The following is a 21,664-nucleotide window of genomic DNA, read 5'->3' as shown; positions in this document are numbered from 1 at the left end:
TTTTTTCTTAATTTTACAATGTAGGCTATCATGAACAAAGATGCCTAATAGTTGACTCAAGCAATCTAATGTATTGTATAATAAATAATACTATTTAGTCAGTTCTTAAGATCAAAACTTATTTGATTAAATGAAAACTAGAATATACGTATCTTTGTTTTTCTTTTCAATACAAGAAAAGTCTGTAAAGGTTTAGATTAAATATGTAAAAGATTAATCATGAAAGAGAGTTAACTATCTAAAATTTAACTTGAAGACTATCTTATAAATCTGAGTAAACTTCAGTCTTTAACATTATTTACAAAACGATACAATTTGTACTATACACCGACAAATATCTTTGATTGTTATAATATGTTAGGGTATTACTATATTTTAGTGGATATTGGAACAATCTGTAAGTAAATTATCACAATTATATATTAACTAAAGAGAATTTAAATACATTTACTAGGTATATTATCTATTACTCTTAATCTATGTATACATATATAAATACAAATAGGAAAGCATCTCTAAAGTAATTTAACAAGTTGCTTCTAACGAGTTAAAGGGTTATGCGTATTATTTAATTACCTTCTCTTTATGCTACTTGTATAAAGAGGGAGAGAAATCTTTGAAAAAAAAAGACAATAATAATAATACAAGCTCAAGTTCAGACTAAGGATCACTGTATGATATCCTTCTTTACATAATCACATGAGAAACGCGTTGTCTGGTTATTTCAAATAAAAATAATTTTGTTAATTTTCACCCCCTTTTTTATCTTTTTTTTTTTTTTTTTTTTTTTTTTTTTTTTTTTTTTTTTTTTTCAAATACAATATGTCTCAACTTTCTAATGCAAGTTATGGACAAATAGATGAAGAAAGTGAATCCTATAGTCTGTCTGATTTAGAATTTGCTGAACAACAACAAGAAATACAAGACGAACAATTATCTGCAGATGGATCAGTAACAGAACAAGATAATCAAATTCAACCTTCTGAAGAATACAACAATCGATCTAATGTTGAACTTAGTAGCTGGGTTTCACCGATCTCCTCCATTATGAATTTACTTTCTAGATCATCAAGAACTAATAATCAAAATGACGAAAGCCCATCAGAACAATCAAAAGAAAGTGCAACTGATGCTCTAGATGAAGAGTTAGCTTGGTAGGCATTTTATATTAATGTTATACTACTATTAACTATTTTTTAGTCCTATTTGTCAAGACATTATGAAAGAAGTTTATGCTACAAAGTGTGGTCATTCATTTTGGTAATTATATTACAGGAAAGTCTTTCTTTAATTAAGTTATCAATATTTTTTTTTTCATAGTTATTTCTGTATTTCACGTCATTTAAGAAATCAAGAAGATTGTCCCATGTGTCGATCAAAATTATTCAAAACTGAAATATACCCAAACTTTCAACGTAAAATAGAAAATTAAATTAAAATTAAAATTAAAAATATATTTCTCTTTGGTAGTGAACAAGTTATGCACATATCGCATTAAATCCAGTAGTAGATTCAGCTTATCGGACTCCTCTGTTGAAAATTTTATCGAAAAAAGTCGACAAAATCCAGAGAAGATAGTTTATTCACTAGCTGAAATATTATCCTATGATGGTAAGAAAGTTTTTTTTTTATTTTTATTTTTTAGAGACAAAACAAAAAAGTAACTTTTAGGTCTGTAGAATTGATTGCTATTTGCAGAACAGCCATAGAAGAAAAAAACAAAACTAATTGTGATGGATATGATGTTAAAAGATATTTATTAGCTCAGTTCCTGACAAAACTTAAACAAAGAAATGCAGATGTAAAATTTATAAAATAACCTATAACATTATATTCATATTTTTAATAGGTGATTCGTGAAGTAGTTCAAGAGATGAATGCTATTGAGGATGATTTAAGTTATTTAGGAGGAAGATTGAATCAGGATCAACAGATATATAATGAACAGTCTTCAACAAGGAAAAGACGTCTCTCTGTACGCATTTATCAATTTCTGTAATTCTATAGATAGATGCTAATGTTCTTTTTTTTTATAGCAAATATTAAGAGAAGAAGAGACTGGACAGCAAGCAAAACGTCAAGAGGAACAAATATCTGAACAGCATGGAAATGAAAATGAAGAACAAGACAACACATCTTCGAGTGATGTATATAACTTTCAAACCCCCTTAAGCAGTGATAATGAAGAGCAGCCACAAAGGGAAACTAGAGAAGAAAACACTCTCCCTCTTCATTCGTAACTATTATATTTTATATTCTAAATCTCTTGAAAACTAATCTAGTTTTTTTTTCTTTCTTTAGATCAGCTAGTTATGAATTAAGGAAAATGAAAAGACGTATTGATCAACGTTTCCTTGATCTTCGTAACATTTACAAAAATCAATTTTCTGGCCTAGAAAATCGCTTAGAAAAATTGAAAACCTTCTCGAACTTGCTTTATGAATACACACGTTATGATAGATTTGTGGTCCTAGATACTCTTTATTATGCTGACTATCCATTCATTCGACGTCGTTCGCAACAACCTACTTCATCGGCTATTGTTTCATGTATTGATTTTGATCGAGATGAAGAATTCTTTGCTGTAGGTGGAGTCTCAAAAGAAATAAAAATATTTGATTATAATTTAATCAATAAATCGAAAAATATACCATCATCTCAACAAATGCAGCAGCGCTATCACTGTCCAATACGTGTTATTCCATGTCTAGCTAAGCTCAGTTGCTTAACTTGGTCACCTTACTTGAAATCACAGCTAATTTCGTCAGACTATGATGGCCATGTCACTGTTTTAGATATTATGACAGGTGTTCGAACGCATAATTTTGATGAGCATACAAAGCGTGTTTGGAGTGTAGATATTTCAAATGTCAATCCTACTTTAACAGCGAGTGGAAGTGATGACATGACAGTCAAGATTTGGTCACTTTCTCAACATACAAAACAATCGGTATGCCAATTAGAATCTAAAGGAAATGTATGCTCTATACAATTTGCTCCTGATAATGGGCATCTATTAGCTGTTGGCAGCGCAGGTAATAATTTCTTGCTACATATGTATATATATTTATTTGTAAAATTATATTATTTTATAGATCATGCTTTGTCATTATATGATTTAAGAAATCCAGTTGAGCCTTTAAAAGTCTATGAAGGGCACAAAAAGGCCGTTTCCTATGTGAAATGGCTTAATAACCAAGAACTCGTTACCGCTTCTACGGACAGTACATTAAAACTTTGGAATCGTGAATCAGGGGAATGTATTCGCACGTTTAAAGGACACATGAATGTCAAAAATTTTGTTGGTTTATCTACTCATAATAATTGGATTAGTTGCGGTAGTGAGAATAATACACTTTATACATATCATAAGCATTCTTCTACACCTGCTTTTGCTTATGAATTTCCGAGATCTTTAGTAAGAATATAAATATAAGCATCTGTAGTTTAAAATTGTATATTAATTTTTTTTTTTTTTTTTTTTTTTTTTTTTTTTTTTTTTTTTTTTTTTTTTTTTTTTTTTTTTTTAGTCTTCACATGGTGATGATGTGGCTTTAGATTCTACTAACCCTATTTTTGTGAGTGCTATCTGTTGGAGGAAATCAAGATCAAAGTTGGTAGCAGGAAATAGTAAAGGCATTGTAAAAGTGCTTGACTTTGCTTAATTTATAAATTCATTTGATATAAGAAATATGCCCAAAAAATCTCTTTTTTTTTATGTTCATTATTTCATATTATATACAATAAATAAACAAAAAAAAAAATACATATATGACTACTAATAAAAAAAAAACTACAAGTTTGCTCTTTTATTCAGTTTTTAAGAATGATACACTTATTTTCTGATATCTTTGACACGCACAGCAACAGCATTACGGTGGGCTCCCAAACCTTCGATTTCTGCCAAACGCATCACTGTATCTGCCAAATCATTCATGCCTTGAGCTGTACATTCTTGTGATGTAATATGTTTGACGAAACCATTTGTGTTGACACCAGAATACATACGTGCGTAACCATAGGTGGGTAAGGTATGGTTTGTACCAGAAGCATAATCACCAAAGCTTTCGGGTGAATAAGGACCTACGAAGACAGAGCCTGCGTTATCTACCAAGTCCAAAACCTTGGAGGCATTTTCAAGATGCAAAATCAAGTGCTCAGGTGCATAATCATTACTAAATCTCATAGCTTCTTCAAGTGTCTTGACACGTAAACTATATGAGTGAGGAATGGATTTACGAATAATGTCACAACGAGGTAAGGCAATGGCTTGATTGTGAACTTCTTCTTCAATTTGCTTCATGTGCTCATCTGTAAGATCAACAGCCAACAAGACAACTTGAGAATCAGCACCGTGTTCAGCTTGTGACAAAAGATCAGCAGCTACGTAAGCAGGGTTAGAGGTCATATCGGCAATCACAAGGACTTCAGAGGGGCCAGCTGGCATATCGATGGAGACCAAGCAGGATGTATCGTTTTGTGCAACCATCTTAGCAGCAGTAACATATTGGTTACCAGGACCAAAGATCTTGTCGACCTTAGGCACTGTTTCGGTACCGTATGCCATAGCGGCCACAGCTTGAGCACCACCTGCTTTAACAACATGAGAGGCACCGATTTTATGAGCTACATATAAAACTTCAGGAACAATAGAACCATCTGCTCTAGGTGGTGTGGCAACCACGATCTCTTTACATCCTGCCACCTTGGCTGGAATACCCAACATGAGGGTAGTAGATGGCAAGACAGCAGTACCACCCGGTACATACAAACCAACACGCTCAATAGGTCTTGAAAATCTTGAACAAACAACACCAGGCATTGTTTCGACAACCAATGTTTCCTTTTCTAATTGAGCTTCATGGAATTTATAAATATTATCGTAAGCATGATCAATAGCACGTTTTGTGATAGGATCAATTTCCATAGCAGCAGGATCAAAAGGTGCCTTGATAGTAACAGAATCTAATTCGACACGATCAAATTGACGTGTGAAATTAAGAACAGCTGAATCACCACCTTGACGTACTTGTTGCATGATAGGTGTGACACGGTTGATAATTTCAGTTGAATCAATAATAGGACGTAATAAGAGTTCACGACGCTTTTCTTCAGTGATATCATCTAATGTAAACTTCATCATCTCAATACGATCTGTAGATTCAATAGGGTCGACTCTATTAGCAGCTACAGATGAAGTCGTCGTGGTACTTGTAGCAACTGCACTTGCGGTTGTATTTGCATTTTGTACTTGCCATTGAGGTTTGGCATTACCAGGACGACGTGTGACCTTTCTAGCCTTCTTATTTAAATTAGCTTCAATATCAGCAAGTGAAACGCCAGCAGAGACGCATTTAGTGAGAGCAAAATAGATTAAATCAGCAGCTTCCCATGCAACATCGTCTTTAGTAACAGCTTGACAAAGTTCATCCGCTTCTTCCATAATTTTAGCAGATAATAACTTTGAATCATTGAACAAACGTGCTGTATATGAACCCTCGGGGGCATTCACCTTGCGAGCTTTGAGTGTCTTTTCAAGTGCTGAAATACCTGAATCAGCACCAAAACATGTGCGTGTATTCAAATGACAAAAGCCTATAAAAAAGATGTTTAGCATTATATACATTATATCTATTTATATATATATATATATATATTTACCAGCACCGTGTTGCTCAACAACAAAACGTAAAGCATCACCATCACAATCATAATCAATATGCTTTAAGGTTTGTGTAGCACCAGATGTCAAACCCTTATGCCAAAGTCCACGACCACGACTTTGATAAACACCTTGACCCAATCGAATGGCCTCAGCTACACTTGCCTTACTAGAGTAAACAATTCCCAAGGCCTTGTTAAATTCATCAACGACCAAAGTCGTATAGAGACCATCAGGACGATCCGTTTTGGCAGTAGCCAAAAATGCCTCGGCAATATTCAATTGATCGTTGTTATCAGCTGTTGTAAGACGACAAGCGGGTACAACTACGTCAATATGATCCTTACCCAATTCAGCAATTTTATCAATAGTAGGATTTGTTAATTCTAATACTGTAGTAACACAACCACCCTGAGGCTTCAGTAAGGAATCCTTAGTAAAAGTAGCCCAAGCTTTGACAGATTCGATATCCGTTTCAGCGTCAGCAGATAAAATATAAGTAGAAACAGATTCTTGAGCATCGGCCAAATTGGCAGTTGATTGAGCATGAACTGCTACACGATCACTAGTAACAAGACCATCAAGTTCAGACTTGATTTGAGTATAGAGATCTAATTCAAATATGACCTTGAGGACACCAATATCCCAAAGTTGAATAGCTTCTTCGAGAGACTTGGCGGGTGCCCAATAGAATGTAGAACCAGTTTGGTTAATGAGCGATTTGATTTGATCAACATGGCCGTTTTGAAGAATGACAGAAGAAAAATAAGCCAATGAAGAATAAAGGGGAGCCTGTGAAGGATCAGAAAGATCAATAGAAGGTACGAACATGGCGTATACCTTTTTAAATTAGTAATAAAACAAAAAAAAAAAAAGAAAATAAAATAAAATAAAACAGAGATGTTCGACTGAAGTGTATATTACAAATCAAGTCACAGTATGTGTCATACTTAACTGCTTCTTTTTTTTAATGCGGAGTTTACTCCCTGTCAGAAATCGAGCTTCAAATAGCAATTGAAAAAAAAAAAAAAAAAAAAAAAAAAGAAATAGCATTTTTGAATATGTATAATAATTTGTACATTTATGAATTTATTTACAAGTAAATTTAAATAACGTATATTACATATTATTTAAAATATGTTAGAAAATAGTTAACTGTGATCCTATCATGATAATGTATTTCGTTATCTGATCATTACGAGCAATTATATTGGGTTTTAGACAAAATAAGCCAATAAAAATGAAATAAAGTTATGCTTATAAATAGAAAAAAAAAAAAAAAGAATGAAGAATATCAAAAAGAATCAATCATTTTAATTGCATTTAATAAAATGAACTTTTCTTTTATTACATTCAAGAAAGACATAAATAGACAATAGACTAGAAAATAAAAGTTTATATTTCTGTATAATAATGCAACTATTTTTATTTTTACTAGTTGCTATTTATTATCCTATCTCATTACTAATCCCTTAGTAATTATATACACTTTGAGGACAGAGTAGAGAAGAAGTTATTAAAGAAGAGTATTTAGTTTATTTAAGAGTGTAAGTAATGATGCATTCATTCTATTTTGTCCTTCTGATAATTTATTTGCCAGTAAATTTATTATGTTTCTTCTTCGTTCCAAACTTACTATCTAAAGACTCCTCTTCAATCCAGTATAATATTTATTTTTATTTTTATTTTATTTTTACTTTATTTTTATTTTTACTTTATCTTTGGGTCTTTTATAGACTGCCATCATGATCAATGGTAATAAAATCAAGATTATCATTCAATTAGAATAAATAATAATGATGTGTGTCTTCAAAACCAAAATATTTGAGCTTTCAACAAGATAGCTCTTAATTATATCAATACAGTTAGTTTGCAAAATACAAAAAAAAAAAAAAAATATCTTTTTATTATTTCTAGACTGAATGTTTTGAAATGTATCCCTTTGTTCTTTTAACAAGTCAATGTAAAAAGATAAATATTGATTATGATTAATTTCACTCAATATAAGCTTATCTACAATAATAATCAAGCTTGTGAATTCTGCTGTTCAGTATGATTTTACTTTATAAAATAAATTATAGAATACGTTTCTTACAAAAGCTTAGAATAGGAGGTAACCTGGTTTTATTAAATTGATTAGTATCATTTTAAAGTATTTCGATAATTATATGCAGTAGTATAAAGTAGAGTAGATAAAGATATTAAAATTAGCAATGTAGCTTTTGCTATGTAAACTATAATACCAGACTTATGTACACAAAACTATTTCACTATCATAAGTTTTGTTTCTGATCTATTTCGGCTTAAATTAGAAGAAAGATAGTAGTATTTTTTTTTAAAAATTTTCTAATCTTTTTCACTCTAGTACCAGAAAGAACGTTATAATGCATTCTAATCCCATATTCTTCCAATAGTTAAACAATGAAAAAAAAAAGTACAATGATTATTAAGAGTAGTGTCTCATACATGGTTTTCAGTCCTTTTATCCAGATCAAGTTAATATAGAAAACCGTCTTTATATTTATACTTTTAAATCTTATCCAAAGCACAAGAAGGAATCCAAGTATATCCTTTCAGCAGTAACTATTTAAACAAATCTTCCGAAAGCATCTACAAAACAAAAAAAAAAAAAACTTTATTTCTGATTTGGATACAATACTTTTACTATTATATATCAATGAAAACATGTCCATGCATCCTTATTGATTGTTAATCTTATTCATTCATATTTTGAATTCTTATTTTATTATAAAAAAGAAACTACTACAAAGTAATTTAATTTATTGATGTCTTTAACATCAAACTTGCTTTTATTAAAATAAAGAACACAAAGAATACTTTCTGTTAAATCAGTTCCTTTAATTAATGTAAGTTTTCTTTTTTCATAGTTTGTTAAATATGAATAATACAAATACATATATATCCCTGGAAGAGCATAGTTTTTTTTTTTTTTTTTTTTTTTTTTTTCTTTCTTAATGCTTACAAGTTAGTGATAACTTATTTGATTCAAGTTGTAAAATTTAGGTTACATTTTTTCATAATCTTTAACAAAGAAAAAAAAAAAAAAAAGATACGTGTTTTCACGCGATATCCAATCAAATTTAATCTTGACGTGTCATTTTCTTTGTTTTTTTTTTAATTTCATTTTTTTTTTTTTTAGAAATTACATTTCTTTTCCTTTCTTTAATAAATAAACTTGCATAAAAAAAAATGGCAACGTTGGATGCATTTGGATTCTCCAGAGGTTGTAAAAGCAAACGTTCAACTAAACCAGATTCAGAGCAACAATTAGCATTTATTTCTCCTTCAACAGTTATTGAACAAAATAATATTCTTGAAAAACAAATTATAAAGCCATTAAAATGTAACACTAAAAAATTATCACCAAGTCGAACAAAGGATAATAAAATTACAAGATACTTTGCATCAACACCAATCGCTACTGTAGCCATGGAAATAGATGAAAATGAAGAAGAAGCAGATATCATTTGTATTGTTCGCAATAAAAAACCATTTTCTAATTTTTGGAATAATCTTCAGAATGAGTTTGATCTTGACGACGATGAAGAAGATGAACGCTTATTAATGCTCGATAAAGCAAACAATAATACATTAACAAAGAAGCGTCGTCATATTGAAGAATCACAAGTGACTACTCAAAGACAGAAAAAGATGAAAAACAAGGAACCCCATTTAACTACAACAATTGATATTGACTTTTCACAGTTTATGGTGAAATCTTTAAACTTAAATGGCAAACATTGTCAGTCGTTAACTACTACTAATAATAATAGTAATATATATCTCAATACATTATTTCAACAATATCAGCAAAAAGAGAGTCTAACACGAGTTTTACGATATAAAATGTCACTCGAAGAATCAAAATTACTTCTTAAACGTATCGAACAAAATTTTCTTTATTCTTAAAGAAACAAAATACCCCCTTTTTCCTTTCTTTATGTGTTATAATAAATGAATCTAAAAATATGATAACAATTAATATGCATTTAAATACATCTGCATATATAAATCGAATATACCATTTTAGCATTGAATAAAGAAAAAGTATAAGTATTATATATAGAGTTGAAGCATTTGTTTGTCGCATACTGTTATATGACGATATTCATTTTTTACTTTTAAAGGGAAAATTATCATTTCATAGTATTTATTACACAATGAATTCATAATAGAATATAATCTAAATATATACTAATGATAGTATTTTGCAAAGAAAGCTGTCTACCTATGTCTACTAGAAATAAGACTACCAGGTCATATGAATGCATTTATTGTATGTTTTACTGTATACAATCATGAAATTGTTCACTCTATATTGCAAGATAATGTAAAGTTGGATTTTATCCTGTTTTATAGATAATGATATTCTAATACTTTAAATCAATTTTGTCTTGGTTTTTAAAATAAAAATACTGTAGTGTAGAAGTAGTAAAATAACGATTTTCTTCATTACGCTAATAATAGATTTATTTGTATAATTCTCTTTTTGTCCCTCGAGTGAATTCCTCCTCCCCTCCCGATCTAACTAATTTAATTCAGTATATTCTAGTAATTGTTAGTGCTATGTGCCCACTGTTAAATCATAATTTCTCCTTTTTTTATTGCGGCAAATAAATTTGTATTGTCTATAATAGTCTATTGAAGATAAAATCAAAAAAAAAAAAACTCATTTTGCTTCTTTTCTTTTCGTTTTCTTTTTCTCTAATCACAAAATGATGACTAGTAAATTTGTTAACTATGTACTTTTCCCAGCTACAACGATTGGGTTGATTGGAACAGTTATGGTTCGTAGTAAAGCAAGTCCTTCTAAAGCACATACACAATTTATGAAATCAAATGATGTTAATACACAGAATCATCAACAGTGGAAGCAACTGAATGATGGTCTTGGTGTAAATGATGTTGGAAGAAGCTGTGGAGGCGTTTAAAACAGAAAGATAGCTTATATACATACATTCATAAAAATATGCATTTTAATTCAAATAAGAAACATACGTTGGATAAAGCAATAAAATATATGTATTTGTTTATTATGTGAAAACAAAAAAACATACACACACTATATTTATGCAGTTAATTACATTGGTGTAAATTATATATGTATATATCTATCTTTATCATTGGGCAATCCAAAAAAAAAAAAAAAAAAAAAAAAAAAAACTGGCTAATAAAGTTTAAATGATCGTGAATTACTACAAACACTATTTATTTATGTGAGAGTATATCTATTGCTGTACTATTGATTTGTATTATGTAATATAAAGTAACAAAGTAATCAAGAACAGTAGTACGTAATTAACTATTTGCTTTTATATTCGTTTTTATTTGATAGTATAAATTTATTGATCTTTGCTTTATCAGTGGTGTGTATCCAGTTATAAAAAAGATAAAATGTTGTATAATTTTATCGTCATAATTGCTTTATCTGTAGTGTATTTAATATTTTTTTATTTGTATTTCTTGGAGAGGGTTTCCATAGACATATTCTTCTTTATCATTAGATTATTTTCATTACCCTATTCTATTTAAATTGTATTGTGAATGCAGCATCTTAATTCTATTATGTTAGCCAGCAAATATGCCATAAATATGTATACATGTATTTATTTATTTTTTTGTTCAACTAATTTAGACTAAAGCTTTAGTACTTTTTATTATTAGCATCATATATATTTGAATCTTTACAGTTGCTGAAAATAGAATAATGTGCTACTTATTAGGGATATCTTCAAAAGAAGAACGTCAAAATAAAAAAAGAGACTTATTAGAAATAGTTTCAATTTAATATAAAATGGTTTAGCTTATAATTACTGCATATACAAAAAAAAAAAAAAATCAAGTTAAGAAATAGAATAGATCACAAGTAAATCTAAGAATAATATCAATTAATTTATAGGCCTACAATAAAGATAGATTTCCTATAACAGACCATCATATTATTATTATTGATAATAAATAAACTTAATATAAATCTGTATTCTTGAATTACTACTACGGTGGCTCATTAAGACATTTATGACAACTAATAAAAGTAGTAGTTCTTTATCTATTATACAAACTAAATATTTATCAGATTCTATTCAGATTTTATTTAATTTTACAGTGCTACTAGAATTTATATATTTGTATTGTCAAATAACCTCGCATTTAAAAAGGTTCATTTTAACAATAAATTACCAAAGCTACTATCTTTTTGAAGCAAGAAAAGAAGGAAAACTTAAAACTTGATTCAAAATCACTATTATTAAATCCATACAAATCTTTATGCCGATGTTAGTTACACGTAAAGTAGTGCATATCTGTTTCTTTTTTTTTTGAAATAGAAATATCATTAATTGCGCGCAACTTATTCGAGTTATACTAAACGGAATCTTTATAACGTTATTCAATATGAATGAATAATATATTTGTAATTGTAGTATGTGTTAATATGACTCATTTTATGTGTATACAAATACTGCTGCTGTTGTGTACCTTAATTGCTTTGAAATAGGATTGTTGTGGCTTGGCTAAACTTCCTTTTTTAGACATGACTCATTTTTTTTTTTTAAAAAATAGGACAAAAAAAAAAAAAAAAAAAAACTTCTTACAACTTGTCTTCTTTACAATATTCAACATGAGTTTGACAGTTCCTTTTCAAAACATTCCTGTTGGCATTTTAGCTATTCTTACAGCTAATTCAACTATCAAGCAATCCTTAAATGTTCAAGTTGATAACGTCGAATCAGTTACCCTTAAGCTCGATAATATTGAATTTACTACAACCGCTAACATTGCTCGTTATCTTATTCGCGCTTATAAACTCATGGATGAATCTGCAGCTGACCATCAATGGTTAGCTCACATTCTTGACCTTGCCTTAAGTAATCAAACTGATGCTTTGCAATCACTTCTCAGCAATCAATCTGATTTCTTATCCAGCTCATTTTCTGTCGTTGATATCCTTGTTTGGTCTGTTTTGCAGTCTTCTAACACAGCTTACGTTAAAAAGGTAGAATCATTATCTGCTGTTCAAGAAGCCCTTCAATGGGCTTCTGAACTTGCTAAAACAACACCTTCTGTCGAAATCCCTCACATTGAAGGTTCTGATCCTTCCACAAACCCCATGGATACCTTCCGTAATCTCATTGCTGTTCAAATTGCTGCCTTTGCTAACCTCGATCCCAGTTTTGTTTACAGCTCCATCGACTTGCCTCGTTCCCTTGAAAACGGTGACTTGGCTATAGCCGTCCCCCGTTTACGTGTAAAGGGTAACCCCGCTGCTTTCGCCGCTCAATGGGCTAAAGACTTTAAAACCTCTCAATACATTACTGAAGTCTCAGCTGCAGGTCCATTTTTGAACTTCCGTATTAACAAACAAATCTTGATCGAATTAACCATTCACCAAGTTACTGAGCGTACTGAAAAATATGGTCATAACAGTTTTGGTAGTAATAAGACAGTCATTGTTGAATTCTCTTCACCCAACATCGCCAAGCCTTTCCATGCTGGTCATTTGAGATCAACTATTATTGGTGCATTTTTGAGAAATGTATATGATGCTAATGGTTGGAAGACCATCTCCATGAACTATTTAGGTGATTGGGGCAAGCAATATGGTAAGTAGTATATATATATATGTGTGTGTGTGTGTCATGTATATACATACGTTTTATTAATTACATTATTATTGTTATCTTAGGTCTTTTGGCTGTTGGTTTTGCAAAATATGGTTCTGAAGAAAAACTTACTTCTGATCCTATTAAACATTTATACGACGTCTACGTTCAAATTAATAAGGATGCTGAAGAAACCCCCTCTATTCATGATGATGCTCGTGCTTATTTCAAAAAGATGGAGGATGGAGATGAAACCGCTTTGGCTCTCTGGCGTCGTTTCCGTGATCTTTCTATTGTCAAATACCGTGATATTTATGCTCGTCTTAATATTCACTTTGATGTCTATTCAGGTGAATCTCAAGTTGCTGATGGTATGGAAAGAGCAATGAAGATGTTGCATGATTGTAACCTCTTACAAGAATCTGAAGGCGCCCTCATTATTGATATGGAAAAGTACAAGTTGGGTAAGACAGTCGTTCAAAAGAAGGATGGTACTACACTTTACTTGACTCGTGATATTGGTGCAGCTATGGAACGTTATGAAAAATATAAATTTGATAAAATGATTTATGTTGTTGCATCACAACAAGATCTTCATCTCAAGCAACTCTTTAAAACTTTAGAGTTGATGAATTTTGAATGGGCCAACCGTCTTGAACATGTTAACTTTGGTATGGTCTTGGGTATGTCCACTCGTAAGGGTACTGTTGTGTTCTTGGAGGACATTTTAGAAGAAGCCAAGGAAACAATGCATGAAGTGATGCGTAAAAATGAAGCTAAATATGCTGAAATCGATGACCCTGAACGTGTTGCTGATGAAATTGGTATCTCTGCCGTCAAGATTCAAGATAACTCTGCTCGTCGTATCAAAAACTATGACTTTGATATGGCCCGTATGTGCTCTTTTGAAGGTGATACTGGACCTTATATTCAATATGCTCATGCTCGTTTGGCTTCTGTAGAACGTAAATCAGGTCTTAAAGTGAATCCTAATGCCGACTTGAGTCTCTTAACCGAACCTCAAGCCTTAGATGTCATCCGTACTGTGGCTCAATATCCTGATTTAATCAAGTCACTTTTGAATGGCTATGAACCTTGTAATGTTGTGACTTATGCATTTAAATTGAGTCATGATATTTCTGCTTGCTTTGAGAACTTGTGGGTACGTGGTGCAAGTCCTGAAGTAGCTGACGCTAGACTTTTGATGTATTGGTCTGCTCGTATTACGCTTGGAAATGCTATGCGTATGTTAGGCTTAAGACCATTAGAGCGTATGTAAAGAAGAAGAAGAAGAAAAAAAAATTGTGTATAATAATAATAATAATGATAATAATAATGATAATAAAAAATAGTAGTATATATATATATATATATAGTAGATTCCCCTCCTTTTTTTTTATTATTAATGTTTTATATAAAATTAAGAATGTTGTCCACTATTTTCTTGATTATATTTTTGTGCGTTCTTTACTAGATCAGCAAATCTATTCTTTTTATTGTCAGTTGCACCATAGTGATAAGGTGCACTATAGGCCATAGATGAAGATCTTGAAAGAGTCTTGGATTGTTGTTGTTGTTGTTGTTGTTGTGATTGAATCTCACGTGGCTTACTTGCACGGTTTCTTCTTAAAAGTGAATAAATGCGCAACTCATCTCTGACATCACCAATGGCACTTTCCCAGTGCATACGTGAATAACTGGCCAAGGGCTTAGCCTCTTCATTAAATCTTTTTTCACATCCACAACAATCGGGTAACAAACGAATGATTGTACCGATGGGTAATGAAAGAGAACCGATAAGGATAGTTATAAGCCATTGATCCCAGGTTAAAGGAACAGTCTTGAATGCAATACCACCAAAGGTGACAATCAAAAATTGGCCTAGGATCACGGCTATTTGAACAGCAATAAAGATCCAATTATCAAAGATATCCTTAAAGACATTGATGGTGTTATCAATACGACGACAGTTAATTTCATTAAAGACTTGTAAAAAGACAAAGATATTGAAGACCATGGTACGTAGAACAGCAGGATCATTTTCAATGTGGAAGATACGTGGTCCCAAATAGATAGCAATCAGATTGATGATAATCTGGAAGAAGGCTTGACCTAGGATCATCTTGGCCATACGATAATTGATTAAATGGGCATATTTGCTAATTGGTTTACGGTGCAAGAGATCATTCGTAGGTGGTTCAGTAGCTAATGCTAAAGCAGCCAAGGTATCCATAATCAAATTAACCCAAAGTAACTGAACAGCACTTAAAATCGACTCTGCATTCTCAGATCCAACGGCTGAAATAAATGACAAAATAACAGCTGCAATATTAACAGTCAATTGGAAAGTAATAAACTTACGTACACCGTCATTTACAGCACGACCCCAGAGAAGGGCTTTAAGGATTGAATTAAAGTTATCATCCATCAGAATAATGTCAGAGGCTTCCTTAGCGACTTCTGTACCTGTAATGCCCATAGAGAAACCAACATCAGCCAATTTTAATGCTGGCCCATCATTTGTACCATCGCCAGTCATACCAACTACTTGATCTTGTTCTTGTAGGCGAGTCACAACAATCGTCTTATCAGTAGGAGAAGAACGAGCCAAGACTTGTAAACGAGGAATTACTTTACGTTGCTCTTCAGTAGACATGGCACGTAATTCAGGACCTGTCATAGCAACACCACCCTTTGTCAAAATACCTGCATTACGAGCAATAGCCTTTGCCGTGTTTAAGTTATCACCTGTGATCATACGTACAAAGACACCTGCTTGTCTAAATGCTGTAACCGATTCAACAACACCAGGACGTAAGGGATCCATAATACCTACAATACCAATCAAGATAAACTCCTTAAGGGGAGGCTCATCATCCGAGATCTGTTTATAATCATCTTCAGAGATATCACGATAGGCCAAGGCAATCGTACGTAAAGCCTTATCTGCATAAGCACCAATCAAACCATTAAACTTCTTACGCGCTTCTTCATCCAATTCATGCTTTTCGCCTTGAGCATCTATATAAGCTGTACAAGTATCTAAAACAATTTCAGAGGCACCCTTAACATGAACACGATAATCAGATTGTGTTGTAGATGGGGCAGCATTTAGATCTTTAACCTTGATGATGGTTGTCATTGTTTTACGCTTTGAGGCAAAAGGATACACCTTAGCCACTTTGGCATTATGTCGTAATTGATCATAATCACTACCCAAGTTCTTTGACAAACTCAATAAAGCACATTCTGTCTTGGAGCCTACAAAATTCATGTTACCGTTTTCATCTTTTTCTTCAAATGCAGTTGAATTCAAAGCGACCGTTTCAAAAAATAATGACAAGATCTTCTTGGCCTTTTTAGCCCATTCCTTAGCCTGTTCAGGTGTATCAAAAGTCTCTTGAGCTAAAGTACCTTCTGTAACAGTCATCTTGTTCTGTGTTAAAGTACCTGTTTTATCAGAACAAATGGCAGTTGCGTTACCCATTGTTTCACAAGCAGCCAAGACACGAACCAAGTTGTTATCTTTCAACATTTGAGTAGTAGCAAAGGCTAAAGCCATCGTCACAGCCATTGGTAAACCTTCAGGTACAGCTACAACAATAATAGTAATTGCTTGAATGACTATACTGATCATAGCAGCAGCAATATCACCAGCAGGAGGGAATTCGGGAGCTAATGCAGCAGCCACAAAGTATTTAATAATAAGGGCAATTAACATGATAATAGCAGCAGTAAAACCCATCTTTGCAATTTGCTCAGCTAATATATCAAGTTTAGCTTGTAAGGGAGTACCCTCTGCATTTTCACCACGCATGGACATCATGGTCTTTCCAAAAAAGGAATTTTCACCTACAGCCACAATGACTGCACGACCCATGCCTTCCAATACTTTTGAGCCTGACAAAATAAAACAATCGCCTTCACCTTCAGGCTTCTTTTTCATTGTATCTGATTCACCTGTTGCAGAAGACTCATCACAAGCTAAATTATGACCTTCTAAAAAGAGGCCGTCTACAGGAATGATATCACCAGGTTCTAACATCAAAATATCACCGACATTTATATCATAGACACTAATTTGTTGTTCACGACCATTACGAAAAACCTTAACTGTACGATCTTCTTTTTTTGCATTCAGTTTTTTAAATTGAGCTTCCTTTTGATAATCATTGATGGCGTTTGTTAATACAACAGCCAATACAGCAACTAGAATAGCTGTTCCTTCAACCCTTTAACAAACAAACAAAAAAAAAAAAGGTTAAATAATTGTTATACAATATGATATGCTATTTACCATCCAACTCGAGGTTCATCTTCAGGATGACGAGGAGAATAATCTTCCCAGATACCTACAGCTAATGAAATAACTGAAGCAATACTTTAAAAAAAAATTGTTGTTAATATCTATAAATCATATTGACGTCATAAATTATACCTTAACATAATCAACGTCTTATCATTATAAGCAGCCCATAAAAGTTGCCAAAAACTTTTTGTTTTAGGCTCTGGTAGGACATTTCTACCAAAATGGGCTTGACGTTCTCTAAATGGTGGTTCATTTGATTGAGATGAACCTTCATCTGCAGAAAGACCCACAGAGACATCTACTTGAATTTTTTTACAAATTTCTTTGACACCTCCAAGTTTATGTAAAAGGTCTTCATTTTTAGGGTCAAATAGATTAGATAAGTCTTGAGCTGATATATTAAAAGAGGAAGAGTCACGACTACCACTTGGTAGAAGTGATTCCCTTTCTTCACTTGGCATATTTTAAAATAATTTAAACAAGAAGAAAAATGTTTTTTTTTAGAAAAAGAAAAAAAAAAAAAAAAAAAAAAAAAGTCAGAATAATAATAATTAATTTATGGCTTGTTTATGTCAGTGTGTGGTGCTTTTGTGTAAGCAAATATTATAGAATCTGTAGATCTTTCCTTTTTTATGTAATAATGAAACCAAGGTCATTTCTCTTTCTCTCTTTTTTTATTTTTTTTATTCTAAAACTTCATCTAAAATATCAGCAAATTCATCTAAACTATCTTCGTTATCACTAGAACTACCACTACTGCTATTATTTGAAGGAGAAAGAGTTACAACTTTGGATAATTGTGATTTACCACGTTTTTTTGCTTTTAATCTTCTTTTAGCTAAAAAACTCATGACTTCATCTTCAGAACCTTCTTCGTCTCCGCCACTATCTCCGCCACTTTCTACTACTACTCGTTTCCTTTTCCAGTTTGTGTTATTGCGACGACTAGGCGTGCTTTTACGGGAAGTAGTAGGACTGTTATTGTTTTCAATCATATTTTCTGAATCAGTGTCACCCCAAACATCATCAATTCCACTTTCATTAATAAAATCTTCAACTTCTCTATCAGCTTCATCCCAGTTAATATTCTTGACAAAATCTTCTTCTTCTTCTTCTTCTTCTTGTGTCTCTTTCTCTTCGTCATCTTGATTTGAATATTTCAATTCAGGTAATGCATAATTCTCTTCAGATTGAATAGCCCATCTTGCTGTACTGTCAAACAGCCAACCTGGTGTTACAACATGCAGATTAGGTTGGCCATATCGACGAGCTGCCTTCACTTTATTTCGACTAGTAGCTGGAATAGCAATTAGATGCGTTGTTTTGCCTGTTAAATCAATAGAGCAATGAGCACCATATGATGATGCCATTTGCCAAATCCAAGATAATGAAGGGTCATTTTGTTGAGGTAAGATGCGATCAGAAAAGGTAATGATGGTATCCTTTAGGACTTGTTGCTTCATAATTGGTATAATTCGAGTTACATCAGTTGATTTATCTTGAATTGGTTTAGAATAAAAGGTTTGATGGACTTGTTTAAGGATCTAAGAGAATGAAATGAATTACATCCAATCATGTAGAAAAAAAATAAAATAAAATATAATGTATTATCATTTACCTTTAACATTGTATATAACTCATTATCGTTATCATTTTGCGTTGTTGTTAGATTGTGTTGGATATGATCTTTACAGAAAGTTAGACATATATTTACATGCTTATTCTAAACATCTTTACCTGTTGTGTTTGAATCATCATCATCATTATTTATGTTAATAAAGAATTCATCTACAAATAAAAAGTAATTCAGTATATGGATTCTTAACTTGCTTTTATTTCCAGAAATTTATTACATGGTTTAATTCGTATTAAATTAGGTGAAAAATTCCAAATATCCCATCTATCATCTAATACTACTACCATGGATGTATCACAAGGGAACAATCGTTGTAACTTTTTCTGTGTTACGCCTATTATAACAAGTCACAATTAGTCACTTTTAGTTCTAGTCATACTACTTGTGTACATACTTCCACTTTCGTTTCTTGACAAGATCCGTTCTTTAAAAATAGTTCCCTTGGGATCAATTTCTTTTGTAATCATATCTGCGTACTCTCTTGTTCCCATTGTATAAATATGAAGTTCATAGAATTGACTGATTTCATTTAAGAAATCCTTTAACCCTGGTCTAGAAACATATATGTATAGAAAAAGGGATATGGTAAGATGTTCCTCTTTATACAAGTATAAAATAGGATTGTTTTTTTATACCTTAATTTCACATAATAAATTATGTCACTGCTACTAGTAGTAGATAGCTTAAATTGTCTTATATCTTGTTTACCTACATCTTGTGGTGTAGTCGGTTTATAGTGTTGAGATGTAGTTGCATGAGCTATTGTTCGATCCAAATCAATAATTAATGATAATTTCTGTAATTTAAGTAATCGACGTGCATTTTCTGCTTCTAACCTTTCTGCTTCCTAAATAAATAAATAAATAAATAAATGAATAAAAGGTTTTCGTTTTAAAATTTACTTATTACCTCTCGACTGATTGATAATCCTACAGTATCATATCCTATCACGATAGGACTTCCTGTAACACCTGTAAGGTCATCCAAACTGTTATACTATTTTTTTTAGTTTAAGCTTTTCAAATAACTTATTGCACTTACTCTAGTAATGAGCCACAGATGGCACATAAACCGTTGTATTGTACTTGATGTATGCATTCTCCCATGCTTTATTATACTAAATGCCAAAATGTCATGTTTAAATGTTGAGATCATCTCTTTCTTAATATTTACCTTATCTCTTATTGGACGTTATTTTAAAGAATTAATTTACATAAAAAAAAAATAAAAAAAAAAAAAAAAAAAAAAAAAAACTCAAAACTTTATGCTTGGAAGGGAAAAAAAATGTCGTATGCTTTATATTTTTTTTTTTTTTTTTTTTTTGAAAATCTTTGAATATATTTATCTGCATAAAATTAAATAAACCAATAGTTTTCTTTTTCATAATGTACTAAAGAGTTTTATTTCCCGACACATTTTTAATTTATTGTTCTTATTGGGCTGACTCAAAGTGTGACTTGATAGTCATTATCCACTACTATATTCAAGTTATCTTGGATATAGAATTGCATCAAATAAAGAGGGCTTCTTAACTTTACTGCAAATATGATCTAGATTCTTTTTTCCTCGAATGGGTCCGTTTTTTATATTGATTTAATAATGTCTTCCTAGTAGTAAAATTATTCTACTTGGCATTTGTTGATACATTTATTTTATCACTACAATTAAACTCATATCATCTGTTATTCTTGACTTGAACATTTCAAGTATAAAATTCTTAAATACTTTAGCAAATCCATCAAGCGACAATAATAAGCAATTACATAAGGCTGCTATATTATGTTGCTTATTTCTTGTTTCCAGTCTTTATTGTGAACATGACAATATTTCACTTGTTCATGCAACAAAAGTTGGCGGTAATTGAATTTTTAAATAGTAAAAACAGTAACTATAAAGTATGAATCAAGCTGCAGTAGTAGTAAGGATATACCCTTCCACCTTTTAAAGGTAAACTTTATAACTTGCTTATATTATAACGGATGGATCATTGTATATATAAATGGATTACTTCTTCTTCCCCTCTACCTTTTTTTTTTTCGCCTGAAAGATTTTAGATGGATGGATGGATTGGATATAGTTATCAGTATCACATAATACCAACATTTTATGCATCAGCAGCTTAATGAAAATTATAATCTGAATTGAACAGTCTTATATTTCTTTAAAGCATTGATGATGTGCAATTTATCTTGAGAAATTCTAGTAGCTATATTATTGTAGCATTATTACATATGAACAAATATTATACTTTGAACATGTTAATACTAATTAAGTGTGAAATGGAATTGCATGTATTTTTTTGTTTGTAATTATGGAAGAAAACAAAGCATTGATACATTAGTTTTTTTTTTTTTTTTTATTTTTATTTAAGAAAAAAAAAAACAAAAACTATTGATTTTACCTATTCAGTTCAACATCAATCCATCAATCAGTCG

At 31.4% G+C, this 21,664-nt stretch overlaps 7 protein-coding genes across 7 annotated transcripts; 4 read left to right on the top strand and 3 right to left on the bottom strand.

Moving 5' to 3' along the window:
• The first annotated feature begins 800 nt into the window (after positions 1–800).
• BX663DRAFT_524669 (WD40-repeat-containing domain protein) lies at positions 801–3,797 on the top strand. Its single transcript, XM_051529660.1, has 9 exons — positions 801–1,154; positions 1,201–1,260; positions 1,321–1,415; positions 1,471–1,611; positions 1,680–1,801; positions 1,850–1,975; positions 2,037–2,236; positions 2,302–3,418; positions 3,531–3,797. Exons 1-9 carry the CDS (start codon positions 823–825, stop codon positions 3,663–3,665), a joined length of 2,328 nt encoding a protein of 775 aa, XP_051378568.1. The 5' UTR covers positions 801–822; the 3' UTR covers positions 3,666–3,797.
• On the bottom strand, positions 3,778–6,533 carry BX663DRAFT_461751 (histidinol dehydrogenase-domain-containing protein). The gene is made up of 2 exons (XM_051523955.1): positions 5,662–6,533; positions 3,778–5,595 (listed from the first exon to the last, which is right to left on the bottom strand). The coding sequence occupies exons 1-2, from the start codon at positions 6,491–6,493 to the stop codon at positions 3,836–3,838; spliced, it is 2,592 nt and encodes an 863-aa protein (XP_051378567.1). The 5' UTR covers positions 6,494–6,533; the 3' UTR covers positions 3,778–3,835.
• Positions 6,534–8,850: 2,317 nt separating this feature from the next.
• Positions 8,851–9,666, top strand: BX663DRAFT_524663 (uncharacterized protein). The gene has a single exon (XM_051529659.1). It carries the CDS (start codon positions 8,873–8,875, stop codon positions 9,590–9,592), a length of 720 nt encoding a protein of 239 aa, XP_051378566.1. The 5' UTR covers positions 8,851–8,872; the 3' UTR covers positions 9,593–9,666.
• A 672-nt stretch (positions 9,667–10,338) lies between these two features.
• On the top strand, positions 10,339–10,757 carry BX663DRAFT_524662 (uncharacterized protein). Its single transcript, XM_051529658.1, has one exon. It carries the CDS (start codon positions 10,399–10,401, stop codon positions 10,612–10,614), a length of 216 nt encoding a protein of 71 aa, XP_051378565.1. The 5' UTR covers positions 10,339–10,398; the 3' UTR covers positions 10,615–10,757.
• A 1,313-nt stretch (positions 10,758–12,070) lies between these two features.
• Positions 12,071–14,670, top strand: BX663DRAFT_524661 (uncharacterized protein). The gene is made up of 3 exons (XM_051529657.1): positions 12,071–12,195; positions 12,277–13,284; positions 13,368–14,670. Exons 2-3 carry the CDS (start codon positions 12,303–12,305, stop codon positions 14,561–14,563), a joined length of 2,178 nt encoding a protein of 725 aa, XP_051378564.1. The 5' UTR covers positions 12,071–12,195; positions 12,277–12,302; the 3' UTR covers positions 14,564–14,670.
• On the bottom strand, positions 14,657–18,088 carry BX663DRAFT_564675 (PMCA-type calcium-translocating P-type ATPase). The gene is made up of 3 exons (XM_051532055.1): positions 17,723–18,088; positions 17,582–17,665; positions 14,657–17,516 (listed from the first exon to the last, which is right to left on the bottom strand). Exons 1-3 carry the CDS (start codon positions 18,052–18,054, stop codon positions 14,705–14,707), a joined length of 3,228 nt encoding a protein of 1,075 aa, XP_051378563.1. The 5' UTR covers positions 18,055–18,088; the 3' UTR covers positions 14,657–14,704.
• A 40-nt stretch (positions 18,089–18,128) lies between these two features.
• Positions 18,129–20,466, bottom strand: BX663DRAFT_524654 (uncharacterized protein). The gene is made up of 9 exons (XM_051529656.1): positions 20,403–20,466; positions 20,271–20,346; positions 20,139–20,217; positions 19,865–20,076; positions 19,624–19,781; positions 19,447–19,563; positions 19,331–19,381; positions 19,212–19,279; positions 18,129–19,137 (listed from the first exon to the last, which is right to left on the bottom strand). The coding sequence occupies exons 2-9, from the start codon at positions 20,333–20,335 to the stop codon at positions 18,277–18,279; spliced, it is 1,611 nt and encodes a 536-aa protein (XP_051378562.1). The 5' UTR covers positions 20,336–20,346; positions 20,403–20,466; the 3' UTR covers positions 18,129–18,276.
• Positions 20,467–21,664: the final 1,198 nt, after the last annotated feature.

This window comes from Cokeromyces recurvatus, assembly GCF_025118155.1.
Source record: "Cokeromyces recurvatus strain NRRL 2243 chromosome Unknown BX663scaffold_39, whole genome shotgun sequence".
NCBI lineage: Eukaryota > Fungi > Mucoromycota > Mucoromycetes > Mucorales > Mucoraceae > Cokeromyces > Cokeromyces recurvatus.
The sequence above is the reverse complement of the archived record's forward strand: the minus strand, read 5'-3'. Positions and strand labels throughout refer to the sequence as shown.

Bases quoted from the DNA above. Each gene is read 5' to 3' on its own strand.
- BX663DRAFT_524662 (XM_051529658.1), top strand. From the start codon at position 10,399: ATGATGACTAGTAAATTTGTTAACTATGTACTTTTCCCAGCTACAACG.
- BX663DRAFT_461751 (XM_051523955.1), bottom strand. From the start codon at position 6,493: ATGTTCGTACCTTCTATTGATCTTTCTGATCCTTCACAGGCTCCCCTT. The intron at 5,596-5,661 runs GTAAATATATAT...TCTTTTTTATAG, and splicing joins TGTTGAGCAACACGGTGCTG to GCTTTTGTCATTTGAATACA.
- BX663DRAFT_524663 (XM_051529659.1), top strand. From the start codon at position 8,873: ATGGCAACGTTGGATGCATTTGGATTCTCCAGAGGTTGTAAAAGCAAA.
- BX663DRAFT_564675 (XM_051532055.1), bottom strand. From the start codon at position 18,054: ATGCCAAGTGAAGAAAGGGAATCACTTCTACCAAGTGGTAGTCGTGAC. The intron at 17,666-17,722 runs GTATAATTTATG...TTTTTTTTAAAG, and splicing joins AAGACGTTGATTATGTTAAG to TATTGCTTCAGTTATTTCAT. The intron at 17,517-17,581 runs GTAAATAGCATA...TGTTTGTTAAAG, and splicing joins GATGAACCTCGAGTTGGATG to GGTTGAAGGAACAGCTATTC.
- BX663DRAFT_524669 (XM_051529660.1), top strand. From the start codon at position 823: ATGTCTCAACTTTCTAATGCAAGTTATGGACAAATAGATGAAGAAAGT. The intron at 1,261-1,320 runs GTAATTATATTA...TTTTTTTCATAG, and splicing joins AAGTGTGGTCATTCATTTTG to TTATTTCTGTATTTCACGTC. The intron at 1,976-2,036 runs GTACGCATTTAT...TTTTTTTTATAG, and splicing joins CAAGGAAAAGACGTCTCTCT to CAAATATTAAGAGAAGAAGA.
- BX663DRAFT_524661 (XM_051529657.1), top strand. From the start codon at position 12,303: ATGAGTTTGACAGTTCCTTTTCAAAACATTCCTGTTGGCATTTTAGCT. The intron at 13,285-13,367 runs GTAAGTAGTATA...TTGTTATCTTAG, and splicing joins TGATTGGGGCAAGCAATATG to GTCTTTTGGCTGTTGGTTTT.
- BX663DRAFT_524654 (XM_051529656.1), bottom strand. From the start codon at position 20,335: ATGGGAGAATGCATACATCAAGTACAATACAACGGTTTATGTGCCATC. The intron at 20,077-20,138 runs GTAATAAGTAAA...TTATTTATTTAG, and splicing joins GATTATCAATCAGTCGAGAG to GAAGCAGAAAGGTTAGAAGC. The intron at 19,564-19,623 runs GTATGTACACAA...TTGTTATAATAG, and splicing joins GTCAAGAAACGAAAGTGGAA to GCGTAACACAGAAAAAGTTA.